Source organism: Lingula anatina, chromosome 1, assembly GCF_051362555.1.
Source record: "Lingula anatina isolate TDL-2025a chromosome 1, LinAna3.0, whole genome shotgun sequence".
NCBI classification, from domain to species: Eukaryota; Metazoa; Brachiopoda; class Lingulata; order Lingulida; family Lingulidae; genus Lingula; species Lingula anatina.
This window is the reverse complement of record NC_141767.1, coordinates 25,001,540-25,028,657: the sequence shown is the minus strand read 5'-3', so window position 1 is coordinate 25,028,657 and position 27,118 is coordinate 25,001,540. Positions and strand designations below refer to the sequence as shown.

The following is a 27,118-nucleotide window of genomic DNA, read 5'->3' as shown; positions in this document are numbered from 1 at the left end:
CATCACTCAGCTCAAGTGTCAGGCTCAAGCCAATGCCCATTTAAAATCTTAAAGGTTTTGAAAATTAATTTAATTACATAAAAATATAGTGTTCTTTCGCAGTTTATTAGTTTGTCAATTCATGCCAGTTATTTTGATAATAATTATCTTTTCATAATAATTTATTATTATTGTTATTGTTGCTGTTGTAGCAAATATGATAGTACACAAGTATTAAAGATGGGCATAAATTGCTTAGGTGATTTGCTATATGTATTTTATCACTTTTTGAATAAAGAAGATTTTGAAAATCTATGTCATAGTTATGAGCTGTATATGCATAGTCAGGAGGCAGGGTGGGGCAAAGGTCTGCTAATTTATACCTATTACCCAATTCTCACCATTTTCCATTTCATTGACAAAGATAGTTATAATTAATTGTCACCAAGAGGTTTCTTTGTAATTTTTATGTGCCCTGTTGAAAAATAGAAGTGTTTGTTTCAACCATGCACTGATTGGTTTAGAGTTGCCAATGATTGACAGCCAGCAATAGGTTTACTGTTAATTGTAGTGTTGAATTGTAGATAGGAGAGGAGTATAATTTGAAAGTCAATGAAGGATAGTATCTGAAAGTTGCCAAGTTTTCCAGTGTTGGAAAAGTTCATTAGGCCTGTTTCATTTATGTATGTCTGTCAGTTGTTGTCCCTTCTTAGCAAGTATTGGCAGGTTCCTGTTGGAAAAGTTTGCAGTCAGATATTCCCATAACCTTTAAAATATTAATAATAGAAATTACTCCTTAGCAAGGATGAAATTAATGAAGAACTAGAAAATAAGGAATTAAATTGATAATTGCCCACTGATATGCTCAGCTCTGCATTGCTGTCTTTAGTTTTCATTGTGCAACGACCATAAATATCTGTAAATTAAAGTCACTTCCATTCTCAAATATTGATGGGTTTGCCATTAATAAATTACTGGATACACAATAAAGTCTGACTATATCAATTTAAACTTAATCTGTCCCGGTTGAGTATAATATTATCTTAGGTGTGAAGAACACAGCAATGTTTGTTGTTGATTTAGTTCGACCATGCACGGATTGGAATGCAAAGATGATGTGTGACGTGCATTGCTTAAGATCCCTCAATCGCTTTGATACAGTTGCACAGGTGGATATCGCTTGCCAGTATTATTTGCACAACAACAATAGCAGGCCAGTAGACAACAATGGGATTGTGGAGTAAGTTTTCAGTAATCAATGTGGAAACAACACACCTTCCACCAGTTCCTCTGAAGTACTGAAACAGCTAATTCCATTGAGGATCAATAAGGGGCATTGATTTTCTAACTTTTGCTGGGGTACCTAGCTAGCTCAAACACCTGAAGAGAACTTCCAGTCCGATGCCTGCTTTTTTTCTGTTTGCAAATCCTCCCCCATGACTTGGACATGGACTGGACCAGTAGTTTATCTCTGTTAGAAGAGATTCCAGGATATAATGCCAGGGCATCTTGTTATAGTGGAAGCTCTTAAGAAAAATCAGCATATTTTCCCCTGTGATCAGTTAAAAAAGGGAGTCTGTGTCCACATTGCTAGGGAAGTCGAAAGAGCAAGATAACTTCCAAGAGGATTGATTCTCAGTTACGAGTAAATTAGGGAAGGAGTAAAACCAAGGTAACTGGTCTTCGAGCTTACTGTGGGTATTGATTCTCTGGAGCCCAGTGGGAATGTTTTAACAAAAGGATGTGAGAAAATAGTGATCCTATTATTTTTTTACGTAATGATACACAGTAAACTTGCTATCCTGTTTTCCACATAGCACCCTTGGAAAGTGATCGAAATGGACTGTACATATTGCACGGATATATTTGCTTTTATAGAACGGTGCTAGCATTTAATGCATGGTATTACATTAGATGTGGTGTTAGAGTTTGATCAATTTGAAACCGGATAGCAATGAATGGGACGTTTCTGTTTTGGTGGTAGATATATTGCTTTGGTGTCATTTAAAATGGAAGAACATCACAGGCAGGATTGCTCTGGTTTTTTAATCAAACTAAAAAGTTTAGTTGAAAGAACCAGCATATGATCAGGACTGTTAAGTACTTGTTACAGCACATACAATGTATCATTGATGCTGCGCTGAATGGATTTTGATTGATAAGTTAAGACGGTTGACTTCCAAAACTTAAAGGACTAACTGGACATGGTACAGTGGCCATGATATAATCTAAAGACAAATTGAAGTGAGTGGCAAAATGGGTAACAATTACGGAGTACTGTGTCCAGGCTTTCCCTGCATAATACCTGGATTGTCTCCTAAGAAAATGACAAAGATTCACCGCCAGTATGCCCAACAACTAGCACGGCAAGCTTCGGAGTCCAGTCAGGGTAGCCATGACAGCGGGACCTTGTCAATGTCTGATGTCAATGGTGACTTGTTAAAAGATGGCGGCCAGGGAATTCCCAGGATTAATTTAGGAGATACAGAAGATGGAGCGCAGGTAATATGTTTTGATCTGCTTCATCGGGTGATTGCATGCTTAAACTAAATGAACCGTCAACTGGTCTAATCAAATATAGAGCACTTATTTCGTGTCAAAGCTGTAAGCAAGCTATATTGAGCATTTGATGAGTTAAGTGTCCCCTTTGGGATTGCTGGGAATGGAATTTCTAAGTGCTATCTCTCGGACATGGGATGGTAAAGCAGGATGGATATTTTAAGATGTCAATTAACAAAAATGATGGGATTCTTAATATTTATAATAAAAGTGACTAAGTCGGGTTCTTTGAATCTTATTACATTTACTTTGAAGTACGGTTGTCTTTTATATGTGTAACTTGAATAGCTTATATTTGCAAACAATTTTTTCTCTTCAGCTCTCCATTAAAATTTAAGGTGTACAGTGTAGGAATTTCTGTGAAAAAAAAAAAAACATTTTTCCTGAGGTAAAAGGTATTTTTCTCCAAGTAACCAACCTTTGATCCTCCTTTTTTTATACTTGCCATAGCTCTGTAACAATCTGGGAAAATAAGAAATATCTTAACCCTCACTTAAGAGATTGTTTTTGTATAAATCCATCATCCCTTCAAGCTCAGTTCTAGCATTAACTTCTGAATTCTGCAGAATTTAAAACTTAAGTGTACCATCCACCTTAAGTATATTTAAAATTCTATACTTGACTTTAATAATTTTGCAATCAATTAATTTAAGGATTTTTTTTCTTCTGTAAAAATACATTTACTTTTTTTAGATATTAAAAAATAGAATACTGATAGTTATGTATGAAGAATGAATTTTAGATATTTTTTGTTTTTAGTCTCTTTTTTTGAGTGAATATTTTAAACAAAGATGATATAATGATAAGGCAGTGTCAGTAGCATTGTGGGCATTTTAGGTGTGTCAAATGATTACATATGTTTATTAGATAGACATAAGTGCACTGTTACCACAAACAAGTGATTCATAGAGAATGATAAATGGGATTTGTCTATTCCTAAGCGTCCTGTTGCACTGTCTTACTGAAGACATAATGACAGCACTTTGAGGGTAAAAAAATTTTTTTTGGTTTATGCTTCTTTTTAGTTAGCAAATTAGCTATCTGTACAATTGTTATGACTTTGTGTAGGAAAAAACAAATTTATCAAAATTGTGAAATTTAGCTTTTCTGCAATAGTTTCGATTCCAGTATAGTAGGAGGTAGTCAACCTGGAGCAAGATGTAATATCAAAAATCTATAATATAGCCTTTTTCTTCTCATTTTAATTAAGCCCCTAACATTTTGCGATGATATCTTGAATGGTTGGTGAGTTATGCCGAAAAGAGCTTAAGATCTTCCAATTATTAAAGGCATTTTTTACTTGTATATTTAGCAAGAAGAATGTTAAATTTCTTAAAAATATATCCATTTATAACAGGCTTTTACTTGATTTGTATTAATGTATGGCTTATTGATTTTATATTAAGATATGGTTGTTAAGAAAAAATAGGTCTTTTGTATTTTAGATTTTAGTTTAGTTTATTACCACCAAGGACATGTTTAATTCCCCAAATTCCCAAATGTTTCTGAAACCGTATATTTTAGGTATCATGTATTCCCACTACACTTGTGCTTGATTCTACTAAATAATACAGATTATGAGTAGCTTGCTTTATTGGCTAAAATAGTGATGGCACTTTGCATTTGTTGTAAAGATGGCAATCTCAATTGTGCATGGTATCTAAAATGTCTGCTGTTCATTGGTTTCGCTTCCTTCGATATTGCTTCCTTTAATCATGGAAGTATAACAGTTATACCTCCATGCTTTAATACACCGAAGAAAGTCCTTTAACTATTCATTGATTGGCATACTTGGTTGAAAAATCTTAATGAAAATGCTTTCTATTAATCTTATAGAAATAAGGATCAATCAAAACCCAGACTGATCCCTGGCAATTGTGTGCATGAAGGGCAGCACACCAGTGATGTGTGAAGTCTTGTTTTGTTATCTTGATCTTTGCTCACTCTATTGGGACCTTTGCTGACTCTATCGAACTCTTAAGATAATCAGTGATTGTGTCTGGTTTTGGAAGAGTGGAAACTCACTACATTTTTAATTAGAATATCTGCTGAAATAATAGGTATAGAAATGTGAAAGATCAATCGTTGTATTGTCTGTCATTTATGTAAGCTATTCATTTAAAGACTGATCCTGATATTGTTATGTACTAATTTATGCTATTATAATAAGTAGAATGCCAAGTTAAGACTCAAACTTATTAAGAGGCACCTAAAAGCATGTTTTGATTTGTTTTTCTTCATTAAAGTGTTTTGAAAGGGATTTTCATTATGTGTTATCTGGAAGAATGTTTCGAAACAGAAACTATGCCATTTTCTGTAGCATTCAAATCATTTATGAAACAAGCCCTGAAGCAGAGACTCAATCTGAAATGGTATATTGCCCCAATGAAATATTTAATGAGAATGATTAAGTTCATGGAAGTCTGGGAATTTGCAATTGGATGGGAATTAAATTTTGATAACTTCTGAAGAATCAAATAAAAGGTAATGCTTATTATAGTAGAGCTTAATGACTTATATGTGCTGTCACTGATGAATAGGCTATATAAAAAAGCTGCCATAATTAATAATTCCAATGTATTGTGGAAACCATCTCATATCCATATTTATAAACCTGTGCTGTCTACATAGATCAAAGAGTGTTCTTTTAGCAACACTTTTTTTTCAGTATGCAGCCAAGCATGTTCTCTGTATGTTACATTTTCAAGGTTCAGTTTTTTTTGAAAGGCAAAATGGGAAAATATGCTACAAATAATATAGTTTGGGCCAGTTTTAGTGCAAATATTTGAATGATAAAGATGAAATTGTACAGGATATGAACTATAGGAACCAATCTGGAAATATTTAAGGGCTCCGACCTGTTTATTTATTTATTTATTTATTTATTTATTTATTTATTTATTTATTTATTGTTTCCTGGTAATGTAAGGGTACTTAGAAATCTAGAAAGTGTCAGATGTAAATTTTTCACTTCATATGATATATCATTTTAGCCTTATGCGTGTAGGTACACGATGTCTCATAGAGATTGAAATCCCTGTTGTATGCTAAAGATGCATTACTAATCTGGTCATGCCTCTTTAGTATATATCATCACAGCAGGTGGTATGAATGTGATGTTTTACATTGCTGGTTTTAGCAGGTGACTTAGTTGTTGTGGGCAGGACAACAGATAGATTAGATTGGCTCCTTGTAATTAAAAATCATAATCATACAGTCTGCTGAGATGGCACCTAGCAAGTTAAGCTATGAAAAATTAGACATGAAGTGAACCTTGAATGTATTGAAATCAGTTATGATTGCACCAAACTGTATTGATCTTCTGACCACATGGTAGGTTCGCACTTGATTTGAATCCCAATAAATTATATTATATCAAATTTTCTGTTCATCAACTCGTATCAGATGGTCACAAGCAAGTTAATACCACTTAGCTAATGTAACAGGACTTGACAATAAATGTTTCACGTTGAATATGTGTAAGCTACTATATTGGAAGTAATGCCATTAATAATTATATCATGTCTTCTGTGACTTAATTGTAGAACTGGATAAGGGCTGATAGGAGAGTGTATCAAATATTATTTATCCTGAAGAAGTATTGAAATATTTGTCAGATAAGTTCACTTTTTTAACAAAATTTATGTGATTTATAAATGTAATTGTCTTTAGATGACTGGGCTTTTTTATGCAGGAGGATTTTTTTGTTTATTCTTATTTATTTATGACATTTGATTGTCATCATAATTTTGGCTAAAAGTACCATTAATCTTTTAGGCGAGTGTGATCTATTAACTGAATCCCCCCCCCCCCTCCCACACACACACACATATGTGAGCACGTATGCAAGTGCGAACACACGCACATTTGTTTCTGTTTGAATTGAACATATTGGTTTCAGTCCAAAAGATCATTAAGAGGTATATTTATCAGAGTGATAGAAAACAACATCGGATTAAACCAATGATCTATGCTGGCTTCTGTCCACTGTACCATGACAGGGTGGACTCTGCAAATAAATCAATATAAATTGACCTAAATATTAATGGAAATCCAATAGAGGTTACGCCCTGGGACATTTTCTTGGCTCCAGCCAGCTGTTGACAAATATCAAAATCAAATACTTTTGTTCTTGAGTTGTGACCCCTCTGCCTTGGGTTAAGATCATGAATTAGGGTTTGAACTGTTGTCATTGATTGATTTTTACCTATTGTGAAGCATGTTGATCAAGGCCTGTATTATTGAATTTTGCCCCTTCACAGATTACATATTGTTTGGACCAATACAAAAGAATGCTGGTGATGCAATTGTCATCACTGATAAACTACCCCAGCAGAGGATTTGTATTATGTGTTTGTATGTTTGGCTTTCAGTAGCAGCCACGCTGTCTCAGTATAGCTTTTAAAAGAGTCAACGTCTCATTAAAAGAATTCCAAATAATTTGTTGCAAAGTTGATGCCAGTTCAAAATTGTAATGACAATATTGATACAGTAGTTGGCAGAAAGTTAATTTTGTCTAAGCCTTATTTTTGTGGGAATGCAGATGTTTTATGATTACTTTTTTAGAAAAGTCACCATATTATAATTTGATAATAACCCTGCCAGATGCCTAGATTGTACCTTTGGTAAATTGATTTTGGGGGCAAAAATCCAAAGTGACCATCAGTGGTTTTTTGTAAAATCAAATAACAGCCATATCAAAGCTTTTACTAGATATAGATTTTTATAGTTTTAGTTTCTAGATCAGAATTGTTGTAAAGTAATATAATGAGATCTGCAGTAGTGTTGGACTGTGGAGTCTTAAAATTCTTATCCGATTTGATTATTTTGATTATTGATAGCACATTATCTAAAAGACTAGAACAGAACAGGTCAGAATATTTCATCTTTTAAAAGCACTTGAATGGCTTTTTAAGGTTATTTAATTGAAATGCCCCCCCCCCGGCCGTAAACAACGGAGTCTAAATGAAGAGTATTTAATAAGTCATGACTAATGGTGTTATGGGATGATGATGTGAACTAAAATGCCTATTGTGTATTTATGTGGTGAGAAACATGCTAAAGAGCTGAAAAAAGCTTATAAAAGTTTTTGAAGCCTTATAATGCTGTTTGCACATTAGATTACATTGAAGATAATCTGTTTAATGAAGGATTATAGAAGTATATTTTGGAGCATGTTTCATTAGGGAGCTTTCCAGTATGTCTTATGTATATTTCATTCCCTGTGTATTTCAGCATGGCTGCAGGAAATAGAGGAAATCACTGATAATTGTGTCTGTGTTGATAGAATTGACTTGTATTTTTGATGTAGTCAAAATTAATGGATGGTTCATTTTATGAACTGCAATTGTAAATAGTAGCTAGCTTTATTTTTTATAAAATCAATGTCGCTTCCAGAGATATTTGACACTTTTTATTCTTTCAACTTTGCAGTACCTGTTTGTTAGAGGAATCCAGATTTCCAGATTTGATCTTTTTTACTTTTTCTACAACATGTAACACCTCATTATTGTTCTAAAAGCCTCTCCCCCTCTCAGGAGGATATACTGGAAACTGGTTTCCCTTGCAACAATCTCTGCCTATTAACTTATTTAACATAATTTTTGAACCTAGAATTATACATAATCCCATATCTTGTTTTGCCTGTGTCACAAAATTTTTCTCAGTAAAATTCTGATCTTTTTTTTTTTTTTTTTTTTTTTTTTTTTTTTTTTTTTTTTTACTAATTTACATGGTAATTACTTTAAACACCTTGATACCATGGATTTAGAAAAAGTACCCCCCCCCCCCCAAGAAAAAAAATTAAGTAAAAAAAAAAAGAGATTTATGTACATTTGTTCATTTTTTGTAAGTTTTTTTTTAATCCACCATGTGTTTAATGTCTTTTTGTTCTAAAAAAACAAAAATGTTAACTTAATGTGTACTTTTTTGGCTCATAGCACATGTATTGTTAAGTCAGTAACTTCAATCTGCTACCCTATAGAAAATATCATTGACCAGGTTTTTTTGCAGATTTCCTGGAGTGCGTCATTTATTTTCTTACTCGATATCAAATGAATACTTTATGGGAATTGAAACATCTTTGTAGGATACTAACATTCAAAGAAAATAGATCTGGGTTTCCACAAGTAATCCACAAGTAAATAATAGATTTACTAGGACAATAGATTTTTTCTGTCATTACTATTGCCCTCCTGGAGGTAGGAAAGTTCTATTTGCACATGCAATGCAGACAAGCTTTAAATTACTGAAAATTGATTTTGTCTCTTGCCAGAATTATTACCTTAAACATGACTATGCCTGGTTGAATATGTATACCTATTTTTTATTTGATATATTATATATGTTTTACTGTGTATCGATATTACCCCATTTCACTTTCATTGTCTATATTTACAGTACTGTAAACCATTGTTGGTCTATAAGTTGTGTTAATGAGGTTTTGTTTGCTATGTGAGCTGTTGGTTCATTGCCATTTCATGTAATGGGTACACAGAAATTATTCATGAGGTTACAATGATATTATGTCACTTAACGTACCTGCCAATAATTCAATTTTTGTCTATCTTCAGCGTCCGGTGGGGATGGAGAATGGTGACATGGATGATGACCACCGAGGGTGGTACCCACAGTCTAATGGAGGGTAAGTTACGCCAAATACCTAATCAAACCAGGTTCAACTTAAACATTGATCTGGGCCATACAGCCTCATTTTTTAAATTTCTTTTACATGGTGTTCAATAAAAAAAAAAAGTAAGAATGGGTTACTGTACGGGGGTCGTACGTAGTGTCAACTTCTATTGATTCATGTATAGACCTGTTTGTCTCTAGTATGTCAGATCAATACAAGGCGATTGACCTTGTTGGTTTCTTGTCCAAGTGTAGTTCTGCTATCATAATGATATCATGATCAGAGAATGACCCAATGGACATCGTCTGAGATAGCCCAAAGTCTTGTGAATTAGCGTGAAATTTGGTGAGATTGAACAGGATTTGGAAGGGAGTAAGGACGGAAATAACAGCAGACTAACTAATACGTTGTTGCAACAAATAAATGCTGAGTCAACAGAATATATCAGCTGATAATTTTTAGACGTTTTTCTCTTAGGTTCTGTTAAATTACAATCTGTTTTGTGTGTCACTTTTGTAATGCTTTCTAAGGCGACATTACCAGAGCATACATTTTCACTCTTATCACTTCAAAGTGAGCCCCACTTCAGACAGATTTTCACACCTGTGCTAGTCTTGTGTGCAATGTCACACAGTGCAGTCAGCCACTTTTTTAGCTCATCTCAGATGATGCCCTTTGATTTTTATTATATCATGTTGAGTATACAGATAATGGCTCAGTTTTGCAGTTCTAACCTATTGCAATCAATGTGGGATACAAAGGCTACAGAACGTATAGCAATCTGTTACAGAGGATCTACAGAGAACAGTACTGTAACAAGAATGCATTCAGACCTTCATATATGTAAACATGGTCTTAATGACTCTGTATTATTCATTATCCTTTATTTCGGATAATCCAAGTTTGAAAAGTCAGTGTCTGCTTGCATAACCAGAAACTGCAAACCTTTTGCTTCTGTGAATGATTTTCAGTAGAATTTCAAGGTGAAGGCTAGCTTTGGGTTTATAAAACTGTAACCATTTTTACAAAAATGTAAATTGTTGTTTTAAATGGAATCGTTTGAATTATATATGTAAGAAATTAATAGAATAATGAACTCAAATTCTAACATTCAAGTAGTTGCAGAAACAGTAACCATAATGTAACTTAAGAATTTGAAGTGGCCACTTTTAATAGATTAGATTATGCTGATGGATAGACTTTCAGAAGGATGAGTTATTGTACTGAATATATTTCAAGGGGATGGAAAAACTTTTGTTATTCAAGGTTAAAAGGCAAAATTAAGAAAATGGCCTTTTATAAAAGTGTTATCAACTGCTAGAGATCAATAATCTAGCTGAGGAGAAATAATTTTGCGAGTTGTTTTTAACAATGCACTTTAAGCCCTGTACATATATAGCTGCAAGTGGGGCTGCCCCAGTCATCTGCTGATCACAATGGGAACAGTCTAACATTGAATTTGTATTGATTCTAGAGGAAATGGCCTGCAAGTGGTGGAAAACAATGACAATTTCCATGCAAACAGATGCTGGTTGATCACCTCCAAACTGTTACTCACTTATCAGAGCAGATGCACGCTATTTAGCCGTTAACACATTGTTGTCCTGATCCACGGTGAAATAGTTAGCGCCATCATAGAGCCGCTTTAATCTTGGTTGCCTTGGTAACACATTTGCATTATCAATTTATTTTATCGGTGATCAAAAGGAAGTGATGTTCTGTCATATCATATCATATAATACCTGCTTTTGAGCAATTTGTTCTGCATTGCAGCATTGATCCTGTATATGCAGTGAAACTTTCATTCGTCCTCATTCACGTCTCCCAGAGCCTTGCAAGTGTTAATGGTGATATCTTGCCAGGAGAATTAGAGAAATATTGGCTCCTGCTGGGACTGTCCTAATCCTTTCCCATTGAGAGCTGCATTATTATAGTCAGAGGTACACTCAGATGGAGTACTATTTTTGGGCAATATTAAAGAAAAGCTTTTAATTCTGAATATTGCAGAAAGTGATGTGTTAGAATCATTGACGCAGTAAAACCATCCCCTACGCAAAACCTATGAAAGTGGCATGATAATTGTTTCATCTTTGTAAAAGAAACCTTGCCATCTTTTCCAGTGGTTTACAGGTATTAGGTGTCTGTATTATTGAAAGGTTTGAGTATTGTTTTTAAGTGGCTTTTCTTGCCATTTAAGTGGTCCTTCATTATGATATGCCATGGTGAAACCAAACTACATTGTCAGGGGTTAGGATTGTTGTTTCACAACAGATGTTTATGGCTGCAATATGGTGAAAATGTGAATTGTATCACCATTTTACAAAGTATTTGTTTTATTGAACACATTTTCTTAAATATTTACTTCAGCAGTATTGAAAAAAAAAGGAAAATTTTTTAAATATTAGACTTTAATAAATGCATTAATTAAATAATATATAGTTGTATCAAGAACTGTGAGTGAGATAAGTGTTTGAAAACATACAGTGAAGCTTTGCACAGCCTGTTGGTTTACTCTTGTTTTTAATTGGTAAAAGAGTATTTAAAAGAATAGTTAAGATAATAGTGTCATTATTTTTATGTTTACATTCAGACCACCCGAACACAATCCATTTTATACAAGTATTAACAGCATGCCGGACATAACGCCAAGGAAGAAGTCCATTCCACTCGTCAGTGAATTGGTAAGTATTTTGCAGGAAGGTTCACTTCTCTAACAGATGGGTTTACATCTTAACAGGAAGGTTTACATCTGTAAAGTCTAAAAATACTTCAACAAATATTTAAACTTCAAACATTTTTTTAAACTGTGTAATGATTTATTAAACAGCAAAATAAGATCTCTTTAGAGCTTAACGGTACAAGTAAAAGAAGAGATTGATTTTCATTATCATAGTTGGATAAGGAGGGATGAAGCACATATTTAATTACGTGGGTTAGCCTGGAGGTGTTTAACAGGGCCATGCCAATGGTGCTGCGGTTTGCAATGGTTTTTGCATGCATTGTAAAGATAGGTTGTTCCATTGTATCAACGCTGTGGGCATTTTATGTGGATAACATACAGCCATCAATTAAAGATTTTTTTTATAGAGGTGTGGTAAGAGAAACACAAAAGTGCTTAGGAAATATGGTCATTGATTTTTGTCTGTCCCTTTTTACAGCCTCTTAGAAAGCCAAACATGTTTTGCACTGTAAGTTACTTTTACTTCCATCTGCCAATAGCACCCCAGATTTGTGTATCTAGTCACCAATAGGAGGTCAAACAACCAACTGACGCACTGTCACTTTTGTTATTTCACAGCCAAGAAATCAATTTTTCATGTTGCCCATCATATAATATGTTCTTTGTCATTTCAATGATAATCTACCATAAGTGGAATTACAATGTAGCAATGATTTTATGATGGAGAAGCCAATTAACAGAGAAATTCAGGAATGCAAAATTGCACATATATCAAACAAGTTTTTAATTCATCATTTTTTATATAAATATAATGATTTTTTTAGTCCTTTATTAAGTAAAGTTAAATAACTGGTACACTGAGAGTTATAACATTAAAGTTTAAAGGCTTGGTGAATGAATCCCTCTGTAATAAACTGCTTGTATGTTTTGCATTCAAACAGGTTATGCAGGTATTTTTAATGTTGAAAATGTTGACCATTTTGACCATTCTCACTCAAGTGGCTTGAACTACCTGTACATTCTTCTCTCTAACAGCAAAAGATGTGATTTTTTTATTTACTTCTGATCAATTCAATATCTTAGAAACACTCTTTTTTGACACTCAGAATCTATCTAGAACATTCTGTAACTTGCAATATTTTCCAGTTGTTTTTTTATGACTGACATGGCAGTCAGCTAGGCTATTATTGCAGTTGTTCATCAGGATAGAATAGACTAACTCTTTTTATGTACAGACACAGAGGTGTTTGGACATATGCCATACCCATTTTGTCCATCATGTGAAAAGTACTGAGAGATGTCTTTTATTATCTCCTGATTGCCACTCCTTTCATTTTGAGACATCACCACCTAAATTAGCTGTAATGAGTGAAACGTAACACCTAACGTTTTTGCAGATGAAAAGGCCTTTGCTGAAATCAGTTATTTCATCCAAACATAAAAATAAAATGTTATCCAAACAATGCCCTGTCACCCCCCCTGAAATCCAAGACCAGTGGTTATTTTGAAACACCAGAACATGATGACTTGAGTGTACTATGTACTACAGTGCAGTGGCACCACCAACAACTTTTCACCTAGTGGTCGAAATTAAAACTATTTGGATGTTTTGTTTTTTTTTTGTCTGATTATCTTGTCTGTTCATATGGCAGTTTTGCTGCCTCTTTTTTTTCCATGTTCTTTTTTTTCCTGAGTTTTCTTTGCATTGAATCTCCATTCATACCACTGCAACAACGGAGCCATAGTAACCTCAGCTGGATCGTGCACTGAGGCCTGATGGGCTGTTATATTTCCCTCAGGAATTCAATTCTCAGTGCAATCAAGGATCCAGAATTTTTTTTCCTAGGAACGTGTACACACAAGTTAATCTGTCCCAATGTCAGTTCAATTCGAATTAATTTACATTGCAGACTGCATTATGTTGTACAAAAACCCAAATGGTAATGTCACTGAACAGGACCAATAAATTTTTCATTGATAATCTGGCAGGGTTTTTTTTTTAATTGTGATAATTTTTATTCAGAAGGCACATGTATAAAGGTGTTGATTGCCTTGGGACATGCATTGGCACTTGTGTGCAGGTTATTGGTGAAAAGCTGCGTGGTATGAATGGGGCATACATGTATCATGAAACGATTCCTCACACTTTGAAGTAAACTGCACAAAAATCACCATATTTTAAGTCTATTATTTTTTGTTATGAATTTTATCATTTTAGTTGATGTGAATCAGAGTGTTTAGGATTGATGCCATATTTTGAGATTTGTTATTTATTGTGCCACATGTACAAATAACATGGTTTGCATAGATTTTTGTGATGTTAGAATTAAGATAGCTAACATAAAATAGTAACTTGTAGTGAAAGGTATTTCCAACCCTTGTACTGTTTAAAGTAGTTTGGCTTAGAGTGTACTTTTACCTTATGTACATAAAAGCTTAATATATGACAGACGAAAATTGTAAAATATATAGTTAGATATTTTTAGTAGTATAATTAGTGTGCAGCATGTTAGAATGTTTGTAAATTTAGTAAAAATGTTCAATAAGATTTTAAAAGAGTTGAGATTGTGAGTTTTCACTGTACATTTTTTATATCTACTTATGCCGACACCAGGTCATGCAGGTACCAGAACTAGAGTGTTCCCATATTTTACTTCAGTGTTTCTTAGTTTTCATTCTGAATTCTGTGGTTATGTTACTGAATATCCTTTCATAAAGTTCTCAGAGTCAGATGGGTTTGAACATCTCTCTTTCTCTTTTCTACATTTTTGATACTCTTTAAAGAACAACTTGTATGTGTTTTTTTTTTTCTTGTTATTATTTTTTGACGTTTGATTAAAGATAAAACTTAAGAAAACCAACTACCAGAAATTTTGCCTCTTGTTAGATCTAAAAGTACATGGTGTTGCATGGTAGACTACTTATTTCTTTTGATTCAACTCCATTTCCGTAACATTTTTAGCATTAACATGAAGATATGACATGACAAAGGCTGACGACAGCACTCACCTTCGAGAAATTGTTACATGGTTTTTTTCCTAATCAATCCTTTCTACTGTGATGTACTTAATCTGTCTATGGATATGATTCTTATTCAACCCCTTTGCATGCAATTTTTCAATCAATTTTGATTCACTTAGATGTTGTGCCTTTTTGAATCTTGGTTTGCTAATTGGATTATGGCATCAGGTCTTAACTGCTAGACTATCTCAAGTTAGATCATTATAAATGATGTAATGAATTACGAAGTTCAGTGTTTTTTTCCTCCCACAGGTTTACACTTGTTACATCCACTAGTACTGTAGGTGGATAAATTGACCAAGTGCCTGTTCACCAAATTGCTTTTCATTTTGTAGCAGGAATTTTGTAGCAAATAATTAATATCTCTCTAGTACTGATATGGAGTATCACATTCAGACGTTTTCTTAATAATATGACTGTAAAGAAAACAATGTAAAATAGCATGAGCTCTTGCTGTAAATGTAATAATTTACAATATTGTTTCTAGACCATGGCTGCAAATAAGCGGGTAGGAGGACCTTCAGCAATGGTGGCCAGGCAGTCACTAAATGACGAAGAGTTGGTAAGTTGGTCAGGTTCCAAATTGCTTTCCAGTGTATGCCTTTGATATGTTGCAGTATTGATCTAGTATGTGTGATATTGGGTGTTACAGCAATATCACTCTTAATAAGAACAATTTTGGTTTTTTATTAAAAATTTATTTGCAGTGATAGTCGATTAGATCGTTTAAGAGTAAATTGCATTCCACATTCAATTTTAAACTCTTTATATAATGTATTTACAGTAACAGCCCATGACATGAGATTATCAATAAATCACTTAATCAGGAACTGAAACTGATCAGATATTTTTCATGTTAAATCAACCAAATCTGCTTTAACACATATGCATTATGGAATATTGTTATTCCAGAAAATGCATGTGTACAAGAAGACCCTCCAGGCCCTGATCTACCCCATCTCCAGCACCAGGCCTCACAACTTTGTGGTGTGGTCCGCCACCTCCCCGACCTATTGCTTTGAGTGTGAGGGTCTGCTGTGGGGGCTAGCCAGGCAGGGGGTGCGGTGCACGGAATGCGGGGTCAAATGCCATGAGAAGTGCAAGGACCTGTTGAATGCAGACTGCCTGCAAAGTAAGCTGTGGGGATCTGTTATTGTCTGTTTATGATCGTGAGGGAATCATAAAGATATGTTTGGATTATCAGATGATTTATAATGAATGCTTTTAGATTTCTTTGTAACAGGGACTGGTGCGTAGAAGTGCATTGATTTGGTGGTCAGGTATTTAGCTCTGATAATATTATGCAGTTTTGGGTATACCTTTAATTGTCTCTCTTTGAAATTTTTGTAATTTTTCATTGGAAATAAAACAACATTTGTATTCTTTAAAAGAGAAATAGGTATTTAAGTATGGCCATGTCATTTATGATGCCATAAATTTTAATTTCTAATTTATAGGGGCAGCTGAGAAAAGCTCAAAACATGGTGCTGAAGACAAGACTCAAAATATTATCATGGCAATGAAGGACAGAATGAAGCAGAGGGAGAAGAATAAGCCAGATATATTTGAGTTGATTAGGTAGGAGAAATTTTTTTGGTCAACAGTGGATGTGTGCATGCCAAAGAATTTGCTGAAATATAAAGTTCATCTGATGCTTAAATATTTGATTGATGAGGATTATTTGCTGTTTTGCTTAATAAATGATAACATGTATTGTGTTCCTGCACCACACTGTCAATGGAATTTATTTGACACTTTTGCTTTATAATGAAAAGAATTTTGAAGCAGTAAATTTTTCTGTTGTTAATAACTCTTGCTTTCCATTATGTTTATAAGTAAGTTGCACTGTGTATGTTATGAAAGCAGTGAAAATTGTGAGCTTTGCTTACATGACAGCATATTTACTGTACTTTAAAACAGCTGAAATTTTTAATATGTAAATATTGACAAAGTTTTTGAGGAGAAGATTGAATGATTTGGGTATATTTCAGGTATATTTCTTTAATCTCGATTGTGTGGAGAGTCCTTTGAAAAATGCTGCCTATTTGCAAAGAAATAGTTTAAAAAAAGCATTATCGAGCGTCAGTTATTTTCAACTATCTGTGAGATTGTCATGTAAGCTTAGCCTTTATAATTTCACATCAAACATTTCACTTATAACTCAAGATTATTTCAGTGTTGGTTTTACAGATGTGTCACAGCAAATATTTTTTTTATAATTGATAAAGAGTTTACATGCTACGTTATCTTCATAATTTCGAAAGTTTATATGGTTCAGCTTCAGTTTGATAGAGTTACATTAAATGCTTTTACTGCTGGTTTTATATTAACAGCTGAAGAAAATGGGTGCTGAATTTCAAGCCATGCACAAGGCATAAAATGGGCAAAGACTTGGTTCAGAGAGAGGTTTCTTCGTGAGAAAATATTTATTGAAAATTGCATAAAAATTATTTCCCAGCATGAAAAATCCACTTTGCATGGAACCAAATTAGAATGCAACCTCTTCTCGAGAACATGGCCTTTGTTTGAAATCTGTAGTTAGCATTGCATTGTTTGAACTAACCTATTTCATCCTTTGCTACCCACCCGTCCCATGCAGACAAGTATTTGGAGTAGATAAAAAGTCCCATGGAGGGCACATGAAGTCGGTGAAGCAAAGTGTGCTTGATGGTACTTCCAAATGGTCAGCCAAAATTGCCATCAAAGGTATGTCAGGGTTGATAACCTTTCTTGTATGTGTGAACCAACTCATATGATTGGTTAGTTTTAGGTCTGGTTATGCTAGAACTGCAGTGATTGGTCGGGCAGTGTGCCCAAGTCATTGCAGATCACTCTCCAAGCTAGCAGCCATTGAGAGATCACAGAAGGGTGGTCCAAAATGCCACCAGCCGGAAAGGAAATTGGTGCAAGAGCCCACCAATAACTAGAGAACCACTCCGTCTTATGTACAATTGTTATAGCAGAAAAGTTTGCCTGCTTTTATAGGGTAGTATTTAGAGTGGAGTGCAATCTCCATGACGCCCAGATGGAAGCGGTGGAAAAGCGGCTCCTGGAAGATGGCACCAGCAAGTGGTCAGCTAAGATTGTTATCACAGGTACTCCTAGGCTGGAGGCGAGGTTCATAGCACGGAGAAGGGAGACACTTTTTACTAGCATGCTTTACCACCTCTCATTTTTACAGGTGCTGGCTATGCCAAGATAATTTCTGCATCACTGGTGAAAGGACTAATCATGTTTTATGCTGTTTGATTTCTTTTCTTTTATTGAATAACCCTGGGAATGTAGAACCCATATCTTGATTTGGAATAACGGCTGTCACATCTGCAGTGATTTTTTTTTTTTTTTTTTTTTTGCTATTTCAAACTGGGATAGCTTGATGAATGTTGCTTTAAACAGTGATGGAAGGCTTAATTGCTTTATGAAACGTAGAACCCTTTACTGACACTTGGTGTTCATGTGCAACCTGCCATTGCCTTGGCAGAGCAGTGATATTCAATTTGATGTATTATCAAAAAAATTTGTAGAAATCCTTTGTAAAGATAACCCACAATATGAGCTCATGTAATGAGAAGTAAAGATACCGAGTCCATAATTTTGGTACAATTCCGTACAAATGGTACAGAAGGTGCTTTTAGAAGGTCATTTATGGGTATTGGCTTGCCTGGTCATATTCAGGGTATGGTTGTGGAAGGTGATTGAATGTGTTGGAGGTTCTGGAATTTGATATTTTGGAATTAAGGTTTTGCAGCTATTTTGAATAATGCAATCAAGCTTTGTGACTTTTCCCCTTGCTTATACTATATTAATTTATTTCTATACAAAATGAATATAATTTGTTGCAAATATTAGCCTAAGTAATTATTTTTTGAAAAATATAAGAAAGTAGAAGGGCTGTTGTTAATTTCTCAGTATATGTGTAGTGGTAACATTAAGTGCCAGTTGAAACAGGGTTGGGAATGAAATATATTCACCTCACAATTGATTGCTTTCAACTTCTATTTTGTGCAGATATAGAAGAAAGGGTTTGGTTTAGTTTTAAAGGATACAAAGGAATAGCACTCATGCTTTAGGAATAAAATATGTTCTTTTATTTATGACAATAAAAAAGTGCATTGTAAACAGTTAAGATTTTGGTATAGAGGAGCTCATTTTGAATTGTGATCAAAGCTTTATTGACTGCGGATTTTTGAAAAAAGGCATTTCTTTATCTTTTCTGCTTAGTGATCTGTGCACAAGGCTTGACCCCCAAAGACAAGACAGGAACCAGTGACCCTTATGTCACTGTGCAAGTAGGCAAGACCAAGAAAAGGACCAAAACTGTCCCCCAAGATCTGAATCCAGTTTGGGGAGAGAAGTTTTATTTGTGAGTGGGCTTTCCATAAGATTACTTGACTTTAAATATGTATTTTTTTATGTAAACGGGAACAAATATAGTCTTATATCTAATAGCAGTTTAATGCACATACATGTAGTTCATCACATCAGATATTTTGTTGATTATGTGTACAAACTATTAAAAACATCTGTTATAAAATGCATATTTTATTATCTTTAATTGTACATACGGTAATATGCCAAACAATTCGACCAAGATTAATTAATTAATTTCATGGAAATGTCAGTTTGGTCGAATTGATTAAAATACAGCAAATGGAAACCTTTGATATCGTCGGATTGTTAGGGGCATCTGCCAAAACGTCCATCTTTCCGGAAGTATTGCATTTTACCGGAAGTGTTACGCAAGATAAGCCGCAATTTTCGCCTAACATGTGTTTCAGGCATGTTTTATCCTCATGATATCTTATTTTGCTGTGTACAATATGTGCTAACATTACTTAACATTAAAAAAGACGACAATTATAATTTTTAATTATATATTTCCCTCACCTACGATCACTTTCATGATGCGCTTCACAAGTGGGACGAGTATTTCCCCGGAGACAGGTGTTGTAAACAAAGGCCGGTCACTTCTATTTGAAACCGGTAGCTTAAGTGGGCTTAAACTAGTTATGTGATCTACGTACGCCCTATTTGAATTTTAATATGACAACTGAAGTCAACCGAATTGAAATTTTTTACCAGTCTGAGATCAGTTGTTTTCAACCCGCAAGGCTTGCTCAGCGTCGAGGCGTAGACGTACGTACTTCCGAAGAAAATTCAATCACCCGTATCAAAGAATACCAACTGGTACTCAAACGGAAATCAGTAATAACTTCAAATTACTATTAAGTATTTTATTTTTTAAAAAGCATGTCATATAAAATCATATTGAGAAAAGGCAAAATACGAAGCGTACCTGTGCCGATAGACATACAGTATTTTGCTGGCATTCTTCCGATTTTCTCACTTATATACTCTCGCTGTGCACAAACCACGGTGCATATTGAAAACCCCACTGATACAACCCGAACGTAAAAAAGCATTTACTTGCCATAATTTTCACAAAACAGGTGCATTTATAATTTGACGTGAGAAATGAGCACATGCAGAAATGAGAGTCTGGTTTTATCTGGTCTGCTCCAGCATAGCGCAAACCACATGTTAATGAAGACGGTCCCATTTTGGGGGAGGGGGTCACAGGAATGGAGTTCGTCGTGGATTACGCTGAATATTATCAACACTTCATGCATCTGGGGAAATAGAAAGTGACTCACAGGTAACGTAAATACCCAGTGGAACTCTCTATGAAGCTCCCATGGAGTTAAGGAAGACGTCATTTTTATTGTTGACAAATCAGTTATCCATGTAGGTGAACAGCAACACGTGTTCGTCAGATTTTGACAGCGCGTGGTATTTGGCGCCAAGAAGTCTGGGCGGTCGATCCCGCTGATCTTTCGGTTGATTGTAGTAAATGTAAGATCTTGCGGTGTTGACTTCAAGAACGTTTCCCCATCTGCATATATATTTCAATCGAACTTGAAAATAAATTGCTTATTCTTCCCAAACTTTTTATTGCTAGCAAACGCGATATATGGTCTATATGAAGGTGTTTACGACGTATTCTACCCACTGTCGATTTTTGGTTTCATCCAGAATAGACCTTTTTTTAACCCCCCCCCCCCCCTCCCCAGTTACGGGCGTGATGAATCAGTCAGCGAGGGCAAGTCTGCTTAATAGCAAAATTTGTATGTCTATAAGCACTATTATTGTCATCGGGGACAAAGGAAAAGACAGGTACGTCATGCTTCCAGATAAGATCTTCAGTTAATTGTTTCTTGCTCATTGACGAGAGCTATTGAAAGGACAACAATTGACAAAGGGCCGAGGCATGCAGCGTCTATTTCACTGGCTTGAAAATTTACCGAGTCTTGTCGACGATGTGGTCGAACAATCGGAACAAGAAAAAAATTCTGTCCCATGATTTTGACGTATGGACTAATTGTTTGAGTCCAGAAAAATTAATTTTATAAAATAATTTTTGTGGTCGGATTGACTGGGCCCGTCGAAATGCTTGGCACATTACCGTACAGCATGTTAACACAGACAACAACAGTTACTATGTCAGATAGCACAGTGCACACCAGTATTCTTACGAGACTCCATCCCCATTTCTGCACGTTTGTGGAACTTAGATAAATTTTTACTTATTTTTCCCCATCTTTTCCAGTGAGTGCCATAATTCGTCTGACAGAATCAAAGTGCGAGTGTGGTGAGTCCACTATGCAGTTTCGTTATTTACATTATATTTCATACTTTTGCATTTAGCATGTCTCAGTGGGTTTTCTCTTTACGCCATTTGCCATTTAGACTGTGAGTCATAAAAAAAAAAAAACGTGATGTTGTAAGTTCCCTTGTGTTGAGTCGGTGGAATACGTAAAGCTTAAAAGGCCAGAAAACCTTTCTGTAGGGCAAATCTCAAGTGTGTGGTAGAACTTTTGTTTTCATTATTTTCATGGGAATTGAAAGTGACTTCTCATTAGTTAATTAACGTATCACGCAAAGTCATGTCACAAGTGATAACCTCTACCATTAGGCTCAATTCCCAAGTAACAGCTTTTTAGGCCATTTAATGTGTGAGTGTGGCTGAAAAAACAAGTTGGAGTGCAAAAAAAGAAAAAAATGGATACAGGGATATATATATGAGTTTCCTTGGTAGATGTAAAATGCAGATCTTGTCTTCACAACCCTTTCCTACTGTAATAATGATAATTTGATTTACTGCTTTGAAATGTTACTTTTTATATTCTCAAGAATATTGAATTATAAAAATTATTCCTAATTCAGTTTGAAATAAAAATTGTTTTAGTTCTAGCTCCCTGCTGAAGACTTTTAAATTCGGAGATTACAGGAGAATTGCAATCAGACAAAAACTCCCAAAATTTGGAACAAATATTTATGATTCTTGAATGCTGCTATGTTTGTTTTGACCAGCCAGGTTTTAGAAACCTTTACCAGACTGCAAAATACATGTAGAGCTAGATAACTGATTACAGACAAAATGATGATCATTTTCCATCTGTTTTTTTTTCTTTCTGATAAATGTGCAATGTGTCAGCTTTCACTTGTTGAATGTGATGATTGAAGTTCAAAATTTGCAGATATTTGATTTTACATATAAGTGTCTTTTTTTTCTCTTTGGTCTTTATGGGATTGTATTTTCTCATCTTAATGGTGGTTGTTCCGGAATGGCTTAGCTCAACCCCTTTTTAAATGGAGTGCTTTTTAATAATACCTATATCATCATACCGTACATTGCATCATGCAGGTAGGTTTTTTTCTAATTTTCACAAATACAAAAAGTATTCCAAGACTTGAAATATACTTCTTGTATTTTTGTCACACAGCATGTACATTGTAAGTGTCCTGGTAAAAATAACACTGATATAAAATGCTTCTAAAATGGTGCACCAGTTCTAACTTGTACCAGAAGTTCTGCCAAAAACATGACAGTTTACAATCTTTCCTCCTCTGGTTTGGCATGGTGGTGCCTTGAAATCTTGATAAAGCTTTTCAATTATTATGTTGAAAAATAATGTCTTTGAACAAACCTAACATTCATTTTATCATTTTATCATGTATCACAAGAATATGTAACTTCATTGCCAACTTGATACATGCGATACCATCTGACAGACATAATCTTTTACAAAATGCGTAGAAAATGTTCCAAAGCATTGAATATAAAATCCATATCACTTTCACTTATCTCCATTTAATTAAGTATCACTTGTATAACTGATAACATGGCAATGTTTTCTGCTGTTACATTGAGCCTCAATTATACTGAATTTCAAGGAAGTGATCCTTGAACGTTTTCTTAATTGAAAACGATCCAATCCTCCAGTCAATATTCTGGAATAGCTTGTGATGAACCTTGTGTCATAGATTTTTACCCTCCCAGTGCAGCATAGATGTTAACTGATTCTGGTTGGGAACTGAGAACTGAGAACTGTGTTAAGTGCAGGAAAACCTCTCAGTCAGACATTAGATAGTTTGAAAATACAGCAGAATAACTGGATTAAGTAATAAACAAAATCACGGTTTCAGTATATTAGAAATTAAATGTGATCCATTTTTATTTACCCCCCCCCCAAAAAAAAAAAAAAATTAATAAATAAATAAAACTTACCAAGTAAAACTTACCAAGTAATAAAATGCTGCTTATTTCTCCAAAATTTGAAACAAGGTCTGAAACCATCTAATAAAAAAAAAAAAAAAAAAAAAAAAAAAAAAAAAAAAAAAAAAAAAAAAAAAAAAACTCCATTATTTTTGTGTTTAAAGACCTCAAACCACAGCTTAGCATGTCATGTCCAAAGGCTGGCTGCTATTGGTAGTAGATGTAGTATGTTGGCATGACAGCATGATGGTATGGCCATGTTGCAACCCGTCACTGCTACTGGTGGTTGGTTGGTTGGCTGTGGGAGGTAACTATTGCATGTGTGTCACAGCCAGAAACATTACTTGGCAAGACTCTGACTCTACATTCTAGGGACGAGGACAATGATCTTAAGTCCAAATTACGGCACAAATTCACTCGAGAAGCAGACGATTTTCTGGGGCAGACAATAATTGAAGTGCGAACTTTGAGTGGTGAAATGGATGTGTGGTATAATTTAGGTAAGTTGGGGTTGTTTGGATTTTCTATGCCTACTCTATAGGTAAGCCGTGGACCTTGGTTTTCATTCCAGGGACGAAGATGACGACCTGCGTGCCAAGCTCAAACACAAAATAAACCGAGAATCTGATGATTTTCTTGGTCAAACCGTCATTGAAGTAAGAACACTTAGTGGAGAAATGGACGTGTGGTACAATCTAGGTCAGTCCCACCACGACAGCATTGTGACTCTGGATGTGGTCGCTACCTCTTCCTACTTTAGGCTTTGATTATTTTTGACACTCATCTCTGAAAGTGTGAATTTTTGTGAAATATTCTACACAGTTTCCAAATTTGTTGTTGTGAATGAATATATAGATATTTTTTGTTGTTGAACTTCTTGAGAATATAAGTTTTTCCTGTAGTCTTGCTTTTTTTCATTTTGATTTTTTATGAAAACGTGACTTACTACTTGATTTTTTTTCCATTAAATTACGTCTTATCATATTGGTTTTAACTTTTCAGTTCATGTATACACGCTTCTTCACCCTGTGTTCTTACTTCAGTTCAAATTTCTATTATTATTTGCCATATAATTTATGTAGAGTGAGCATTTTTGATAGAAAAAAAGGAAGTTGCATTTTAGAAACATTTAGTTAGCCTTGTCTTCATAAGAATACAAGTTTTTTACTGATATTTTAGTGATAATAGTACTTTGGAACACAGTTTTAGTGAAACCGCTTTGTCATCTGTAGACCTGTAAACTAATTCAGTAACTCTATTACTACACCAAGTGAGAGTCGTTCACAGGTCAACTAATACCCAAACACCTATGGGCATTCAGCCTGATGATGTGATTGTGACAATAGGGCACTGTAGCTGTTTCACTAAAATTTTGTTCCAAATTAAGTCACTAAATTACTGTCACTAAAATATCAGTCAGTATAATTCCTTGGAACCATGAACAGCCTTATAAATAAAAAATACAAATGTTATATATTTGATTGAATGAATGTAATGCTAACAGAAAAAGGAGGAGGTGAATCAAAAAAGATATACTGTTTACATTGTTTCTGGGACAATTAGCCATGTACATGTAAAGTTGAACTTGAAGCCTTTGTTTAAATGTATGGTCTGTTACTATAACCATATACTCTGCAATATAAAAACTTTCTCTTTTATTTAAGTTCTTGTGATTCACTTAATTTTATATTGTTGGTGAATTTTATGATTTAAAAATTATTTTTAAAATTTGTAGCTGTTTCTTTAATTGATAGTTATTGTAAGTCCTAATTACGAGATGAAAATTTTTGAAGTTTAAAATTTAACTAAGTCTTTGGTCTGTACAAAAGAAATTAGAAATTCAAGTAAAATATAAAGATATGTTGTGGGAATAATTGTTTGAATATATAAATATAAAATGTTTCAAATTTAGTTTTAAGAGGAATGTCAAGCCAGAAAATCAGCCTTCAAAGCAGCATTTAGTGGAGAGGGAAAAAATGGAGGATTTGTCAACTGCTTCATTCCTAGTTTTGTGAATTTATTGAAATTTGCAGCTTAAAATCACTGTATATTTTCTGGTGTTCTACAGAAAAGCGAACAGACAAATCAGCCGTCTCTGGTGCTATACGCCTTCACATCAGTGTGGAAATCAAGGGGGAAGAGAAAGTGGCGCCTTACCATGTACAATATACCTGTTTGCATGAGGTATTGAACACTGCACTTTATATCTCCATTGGAAAATACTTGGCATAAAAGAATTTTTGCTATAACACAACCACTGCAATGGCAAAACCCACTACAAGATTAATACTGAATTTTGTTAAATACTAAGAAGTTTTAAAGAAAAAAACATCTGCAGACATCTTTTGCAGACAGTTATTAAAAGCTGTGTGGTATTGTGATCCATTTAAACCTTCTTCATTTCATTTCCAGAATATCTTCCATTCCTTGTCAGAAACATCAGGTGGCATGATGAAACTTCCTGAGGCAAAGGGGGTATGGATAATAATCTTTGTTGCAGAATATTAGAATTCAGGAATTTCAATGAAATATTTACTCTTTTCTTAAATCTTGATTCTAGAACTATCCATTTGAGAAATAGAGAAAAATTTATGTTGATTTTTGTTTTATTTTTATACAGATGTTAAGAATATGTATTTTTTTCCAGTTGTTTTACTTTGTGATTATGTATAACAGTGTTATTTAATTAGGTGAATTCTTTATTCCTATAGGATGATGCTTGGAAAGTGTACTTTGAGGAACCTGCCCAGGAGATTGTAGATGAGTTTGCCATGAGATATGGAATAGAATCCATTTACCAAGCAATGACGTAAGCACCATCTTGTCTGGCACTTAGTTTGATAGTTAATTTTTTTCTTGGTCCTAGAATTGCATCTGCTGTTAAGGTTGAACACAAAGTTGTAAGACTAGAGACAAAGTATGTTGAAATTCAACCTTTCTCTCCTCTCTCCCTCAATGAAATTTGTATGAAATTGGGTGATGTTTTGTTTTTTATTTTGTCAGACCCATGCCAGATTGGGTGATTGTTCTTTATTACATTTATTCATTTATAGCATACTTTATAGCATATTTGCAGCTGTGGAGTCAACAAAGTCTGCAAGTTGCTGAAAAGTGCTTCATTACCCCAATCATCTTTTCAGGCATTTTTCATGTCTATCTACCAAGTACATGTGCCCAGGAGTCCCTGCTGTGATGAGTACATTACTAGCAAATATCAATGCCTTCTATGCACACACCACTGCCTCCACAGCCGTGTCTGCCAGTGATAGGTTTGCAGCTTCTAACTTTGGGGTAAGCAAAGAACTTGAAAATTTTAACAACTGGAGTAAGGTTTTTCTTTTTAAAAAAAACTACAATCAAATGTCAAATTACTAATTGCATTTTGCCAAAACCATAGAGGCTTATTTCCAAGAAGCAGGCTTATTGATTGCAATATGGAATTGTTTTTGTATTTTCCAGAAAGAAAAGTTTGTGAAGTTGCTGGATCAGCTCCATAATTCTCTCAGAATAGATCTCTCTGTATACAGGGTATGTGTAACCTTCTTAGCGATAAAAACAATACACTGAAGAAAAAAGAATGAAAAGAAGTTATCTTAATTTAATTTTACAATTCTTATGTAAATTGATTTAAGGCCCTTACAAAATTAGCACTTTAGAAAATATGTGCTTGGACAATGACAAATACAGCATG

The 27,118-nt window shown here is 34.4% G+C and overlaps 1 protein-coding gene across 18 annotated transcripts in view; it reads left to right on the top strand.

Moving 5' to 3' along the window:
- The window catches only part of LOC106182076 (protein unc-13 homolog B), a 91,427-nt gene that overhangs the window by 45,429 nt on the left and 18,880 nt on the right, over positions 1 to 27,118 (top strand). For 14 of the 18 annotated variants that reach the window (XM_087002222.1, XM_087002231.1, XM_087002227.1 and 11 more), the window contains 14 exons: positions 9,111 to 9,181; positions 11,760 to 11,850; positions 15,358 to 15,432; positions 15,783 to 16,002; positions 16,328 to 16,448; positions 17,856 to 17,965; positions 19,092 to 19,233; positions 21,478 to 21,519; positions 23,800 to 23,927; positions 25,496 to 25,611; positions 25,840 to 25,902; positions 26,139 to 26,236; positions 26,568 to 26,718; positions 26,887 to 26,955. In XM_087002222.1, coding sequence (XP_086858348.1) covers positions 9,111 to 9,181; positions 11,760 to 11,850; positions 15,358 to 15,432; positions 15,783 to 16,002; positions 16,328 to 16,448; positions 17,856 to 17,965; positions 19,092 to 19,233; positions 21,478 to 21,519; positions 23,800 to 23,927; positions 25,496 to 25,611; positions 25,840 to 25,902; positions 26,139 to 26,236; positions 26,568 to 26,718; positions 26,887 to 26,955 — 1,497 coding nt within the window. Of the gene's footprint in view, positions 1 to 1,027; positions 2,482 to 9,110; positions 9,182 to 11,759; positions 11,851 to 15,357; positions 15,433 to 15,782; positions 16,003 to 16,327; positions 16,449 to 17,469; positions 17,577 to 17,855; positions 17,966 to 19,091; positions 19,234 to 21,477; positions 21,520 to 23,799; positions 23,928 to 23,998; positions 24,127 to 25,495; positions 25,612 to 25,839; positions 25,903 to 26,138; positions 26,237 to 26,567; positions 26,719 to 26,886; positions 26,956 to 27,118 lie in introns of those variants that run through there. The other 4 variants (XM_087002235.1, XM_087002237.1, XM_087002228.1 and 1 more) reach the window with 4 other exon arrangements.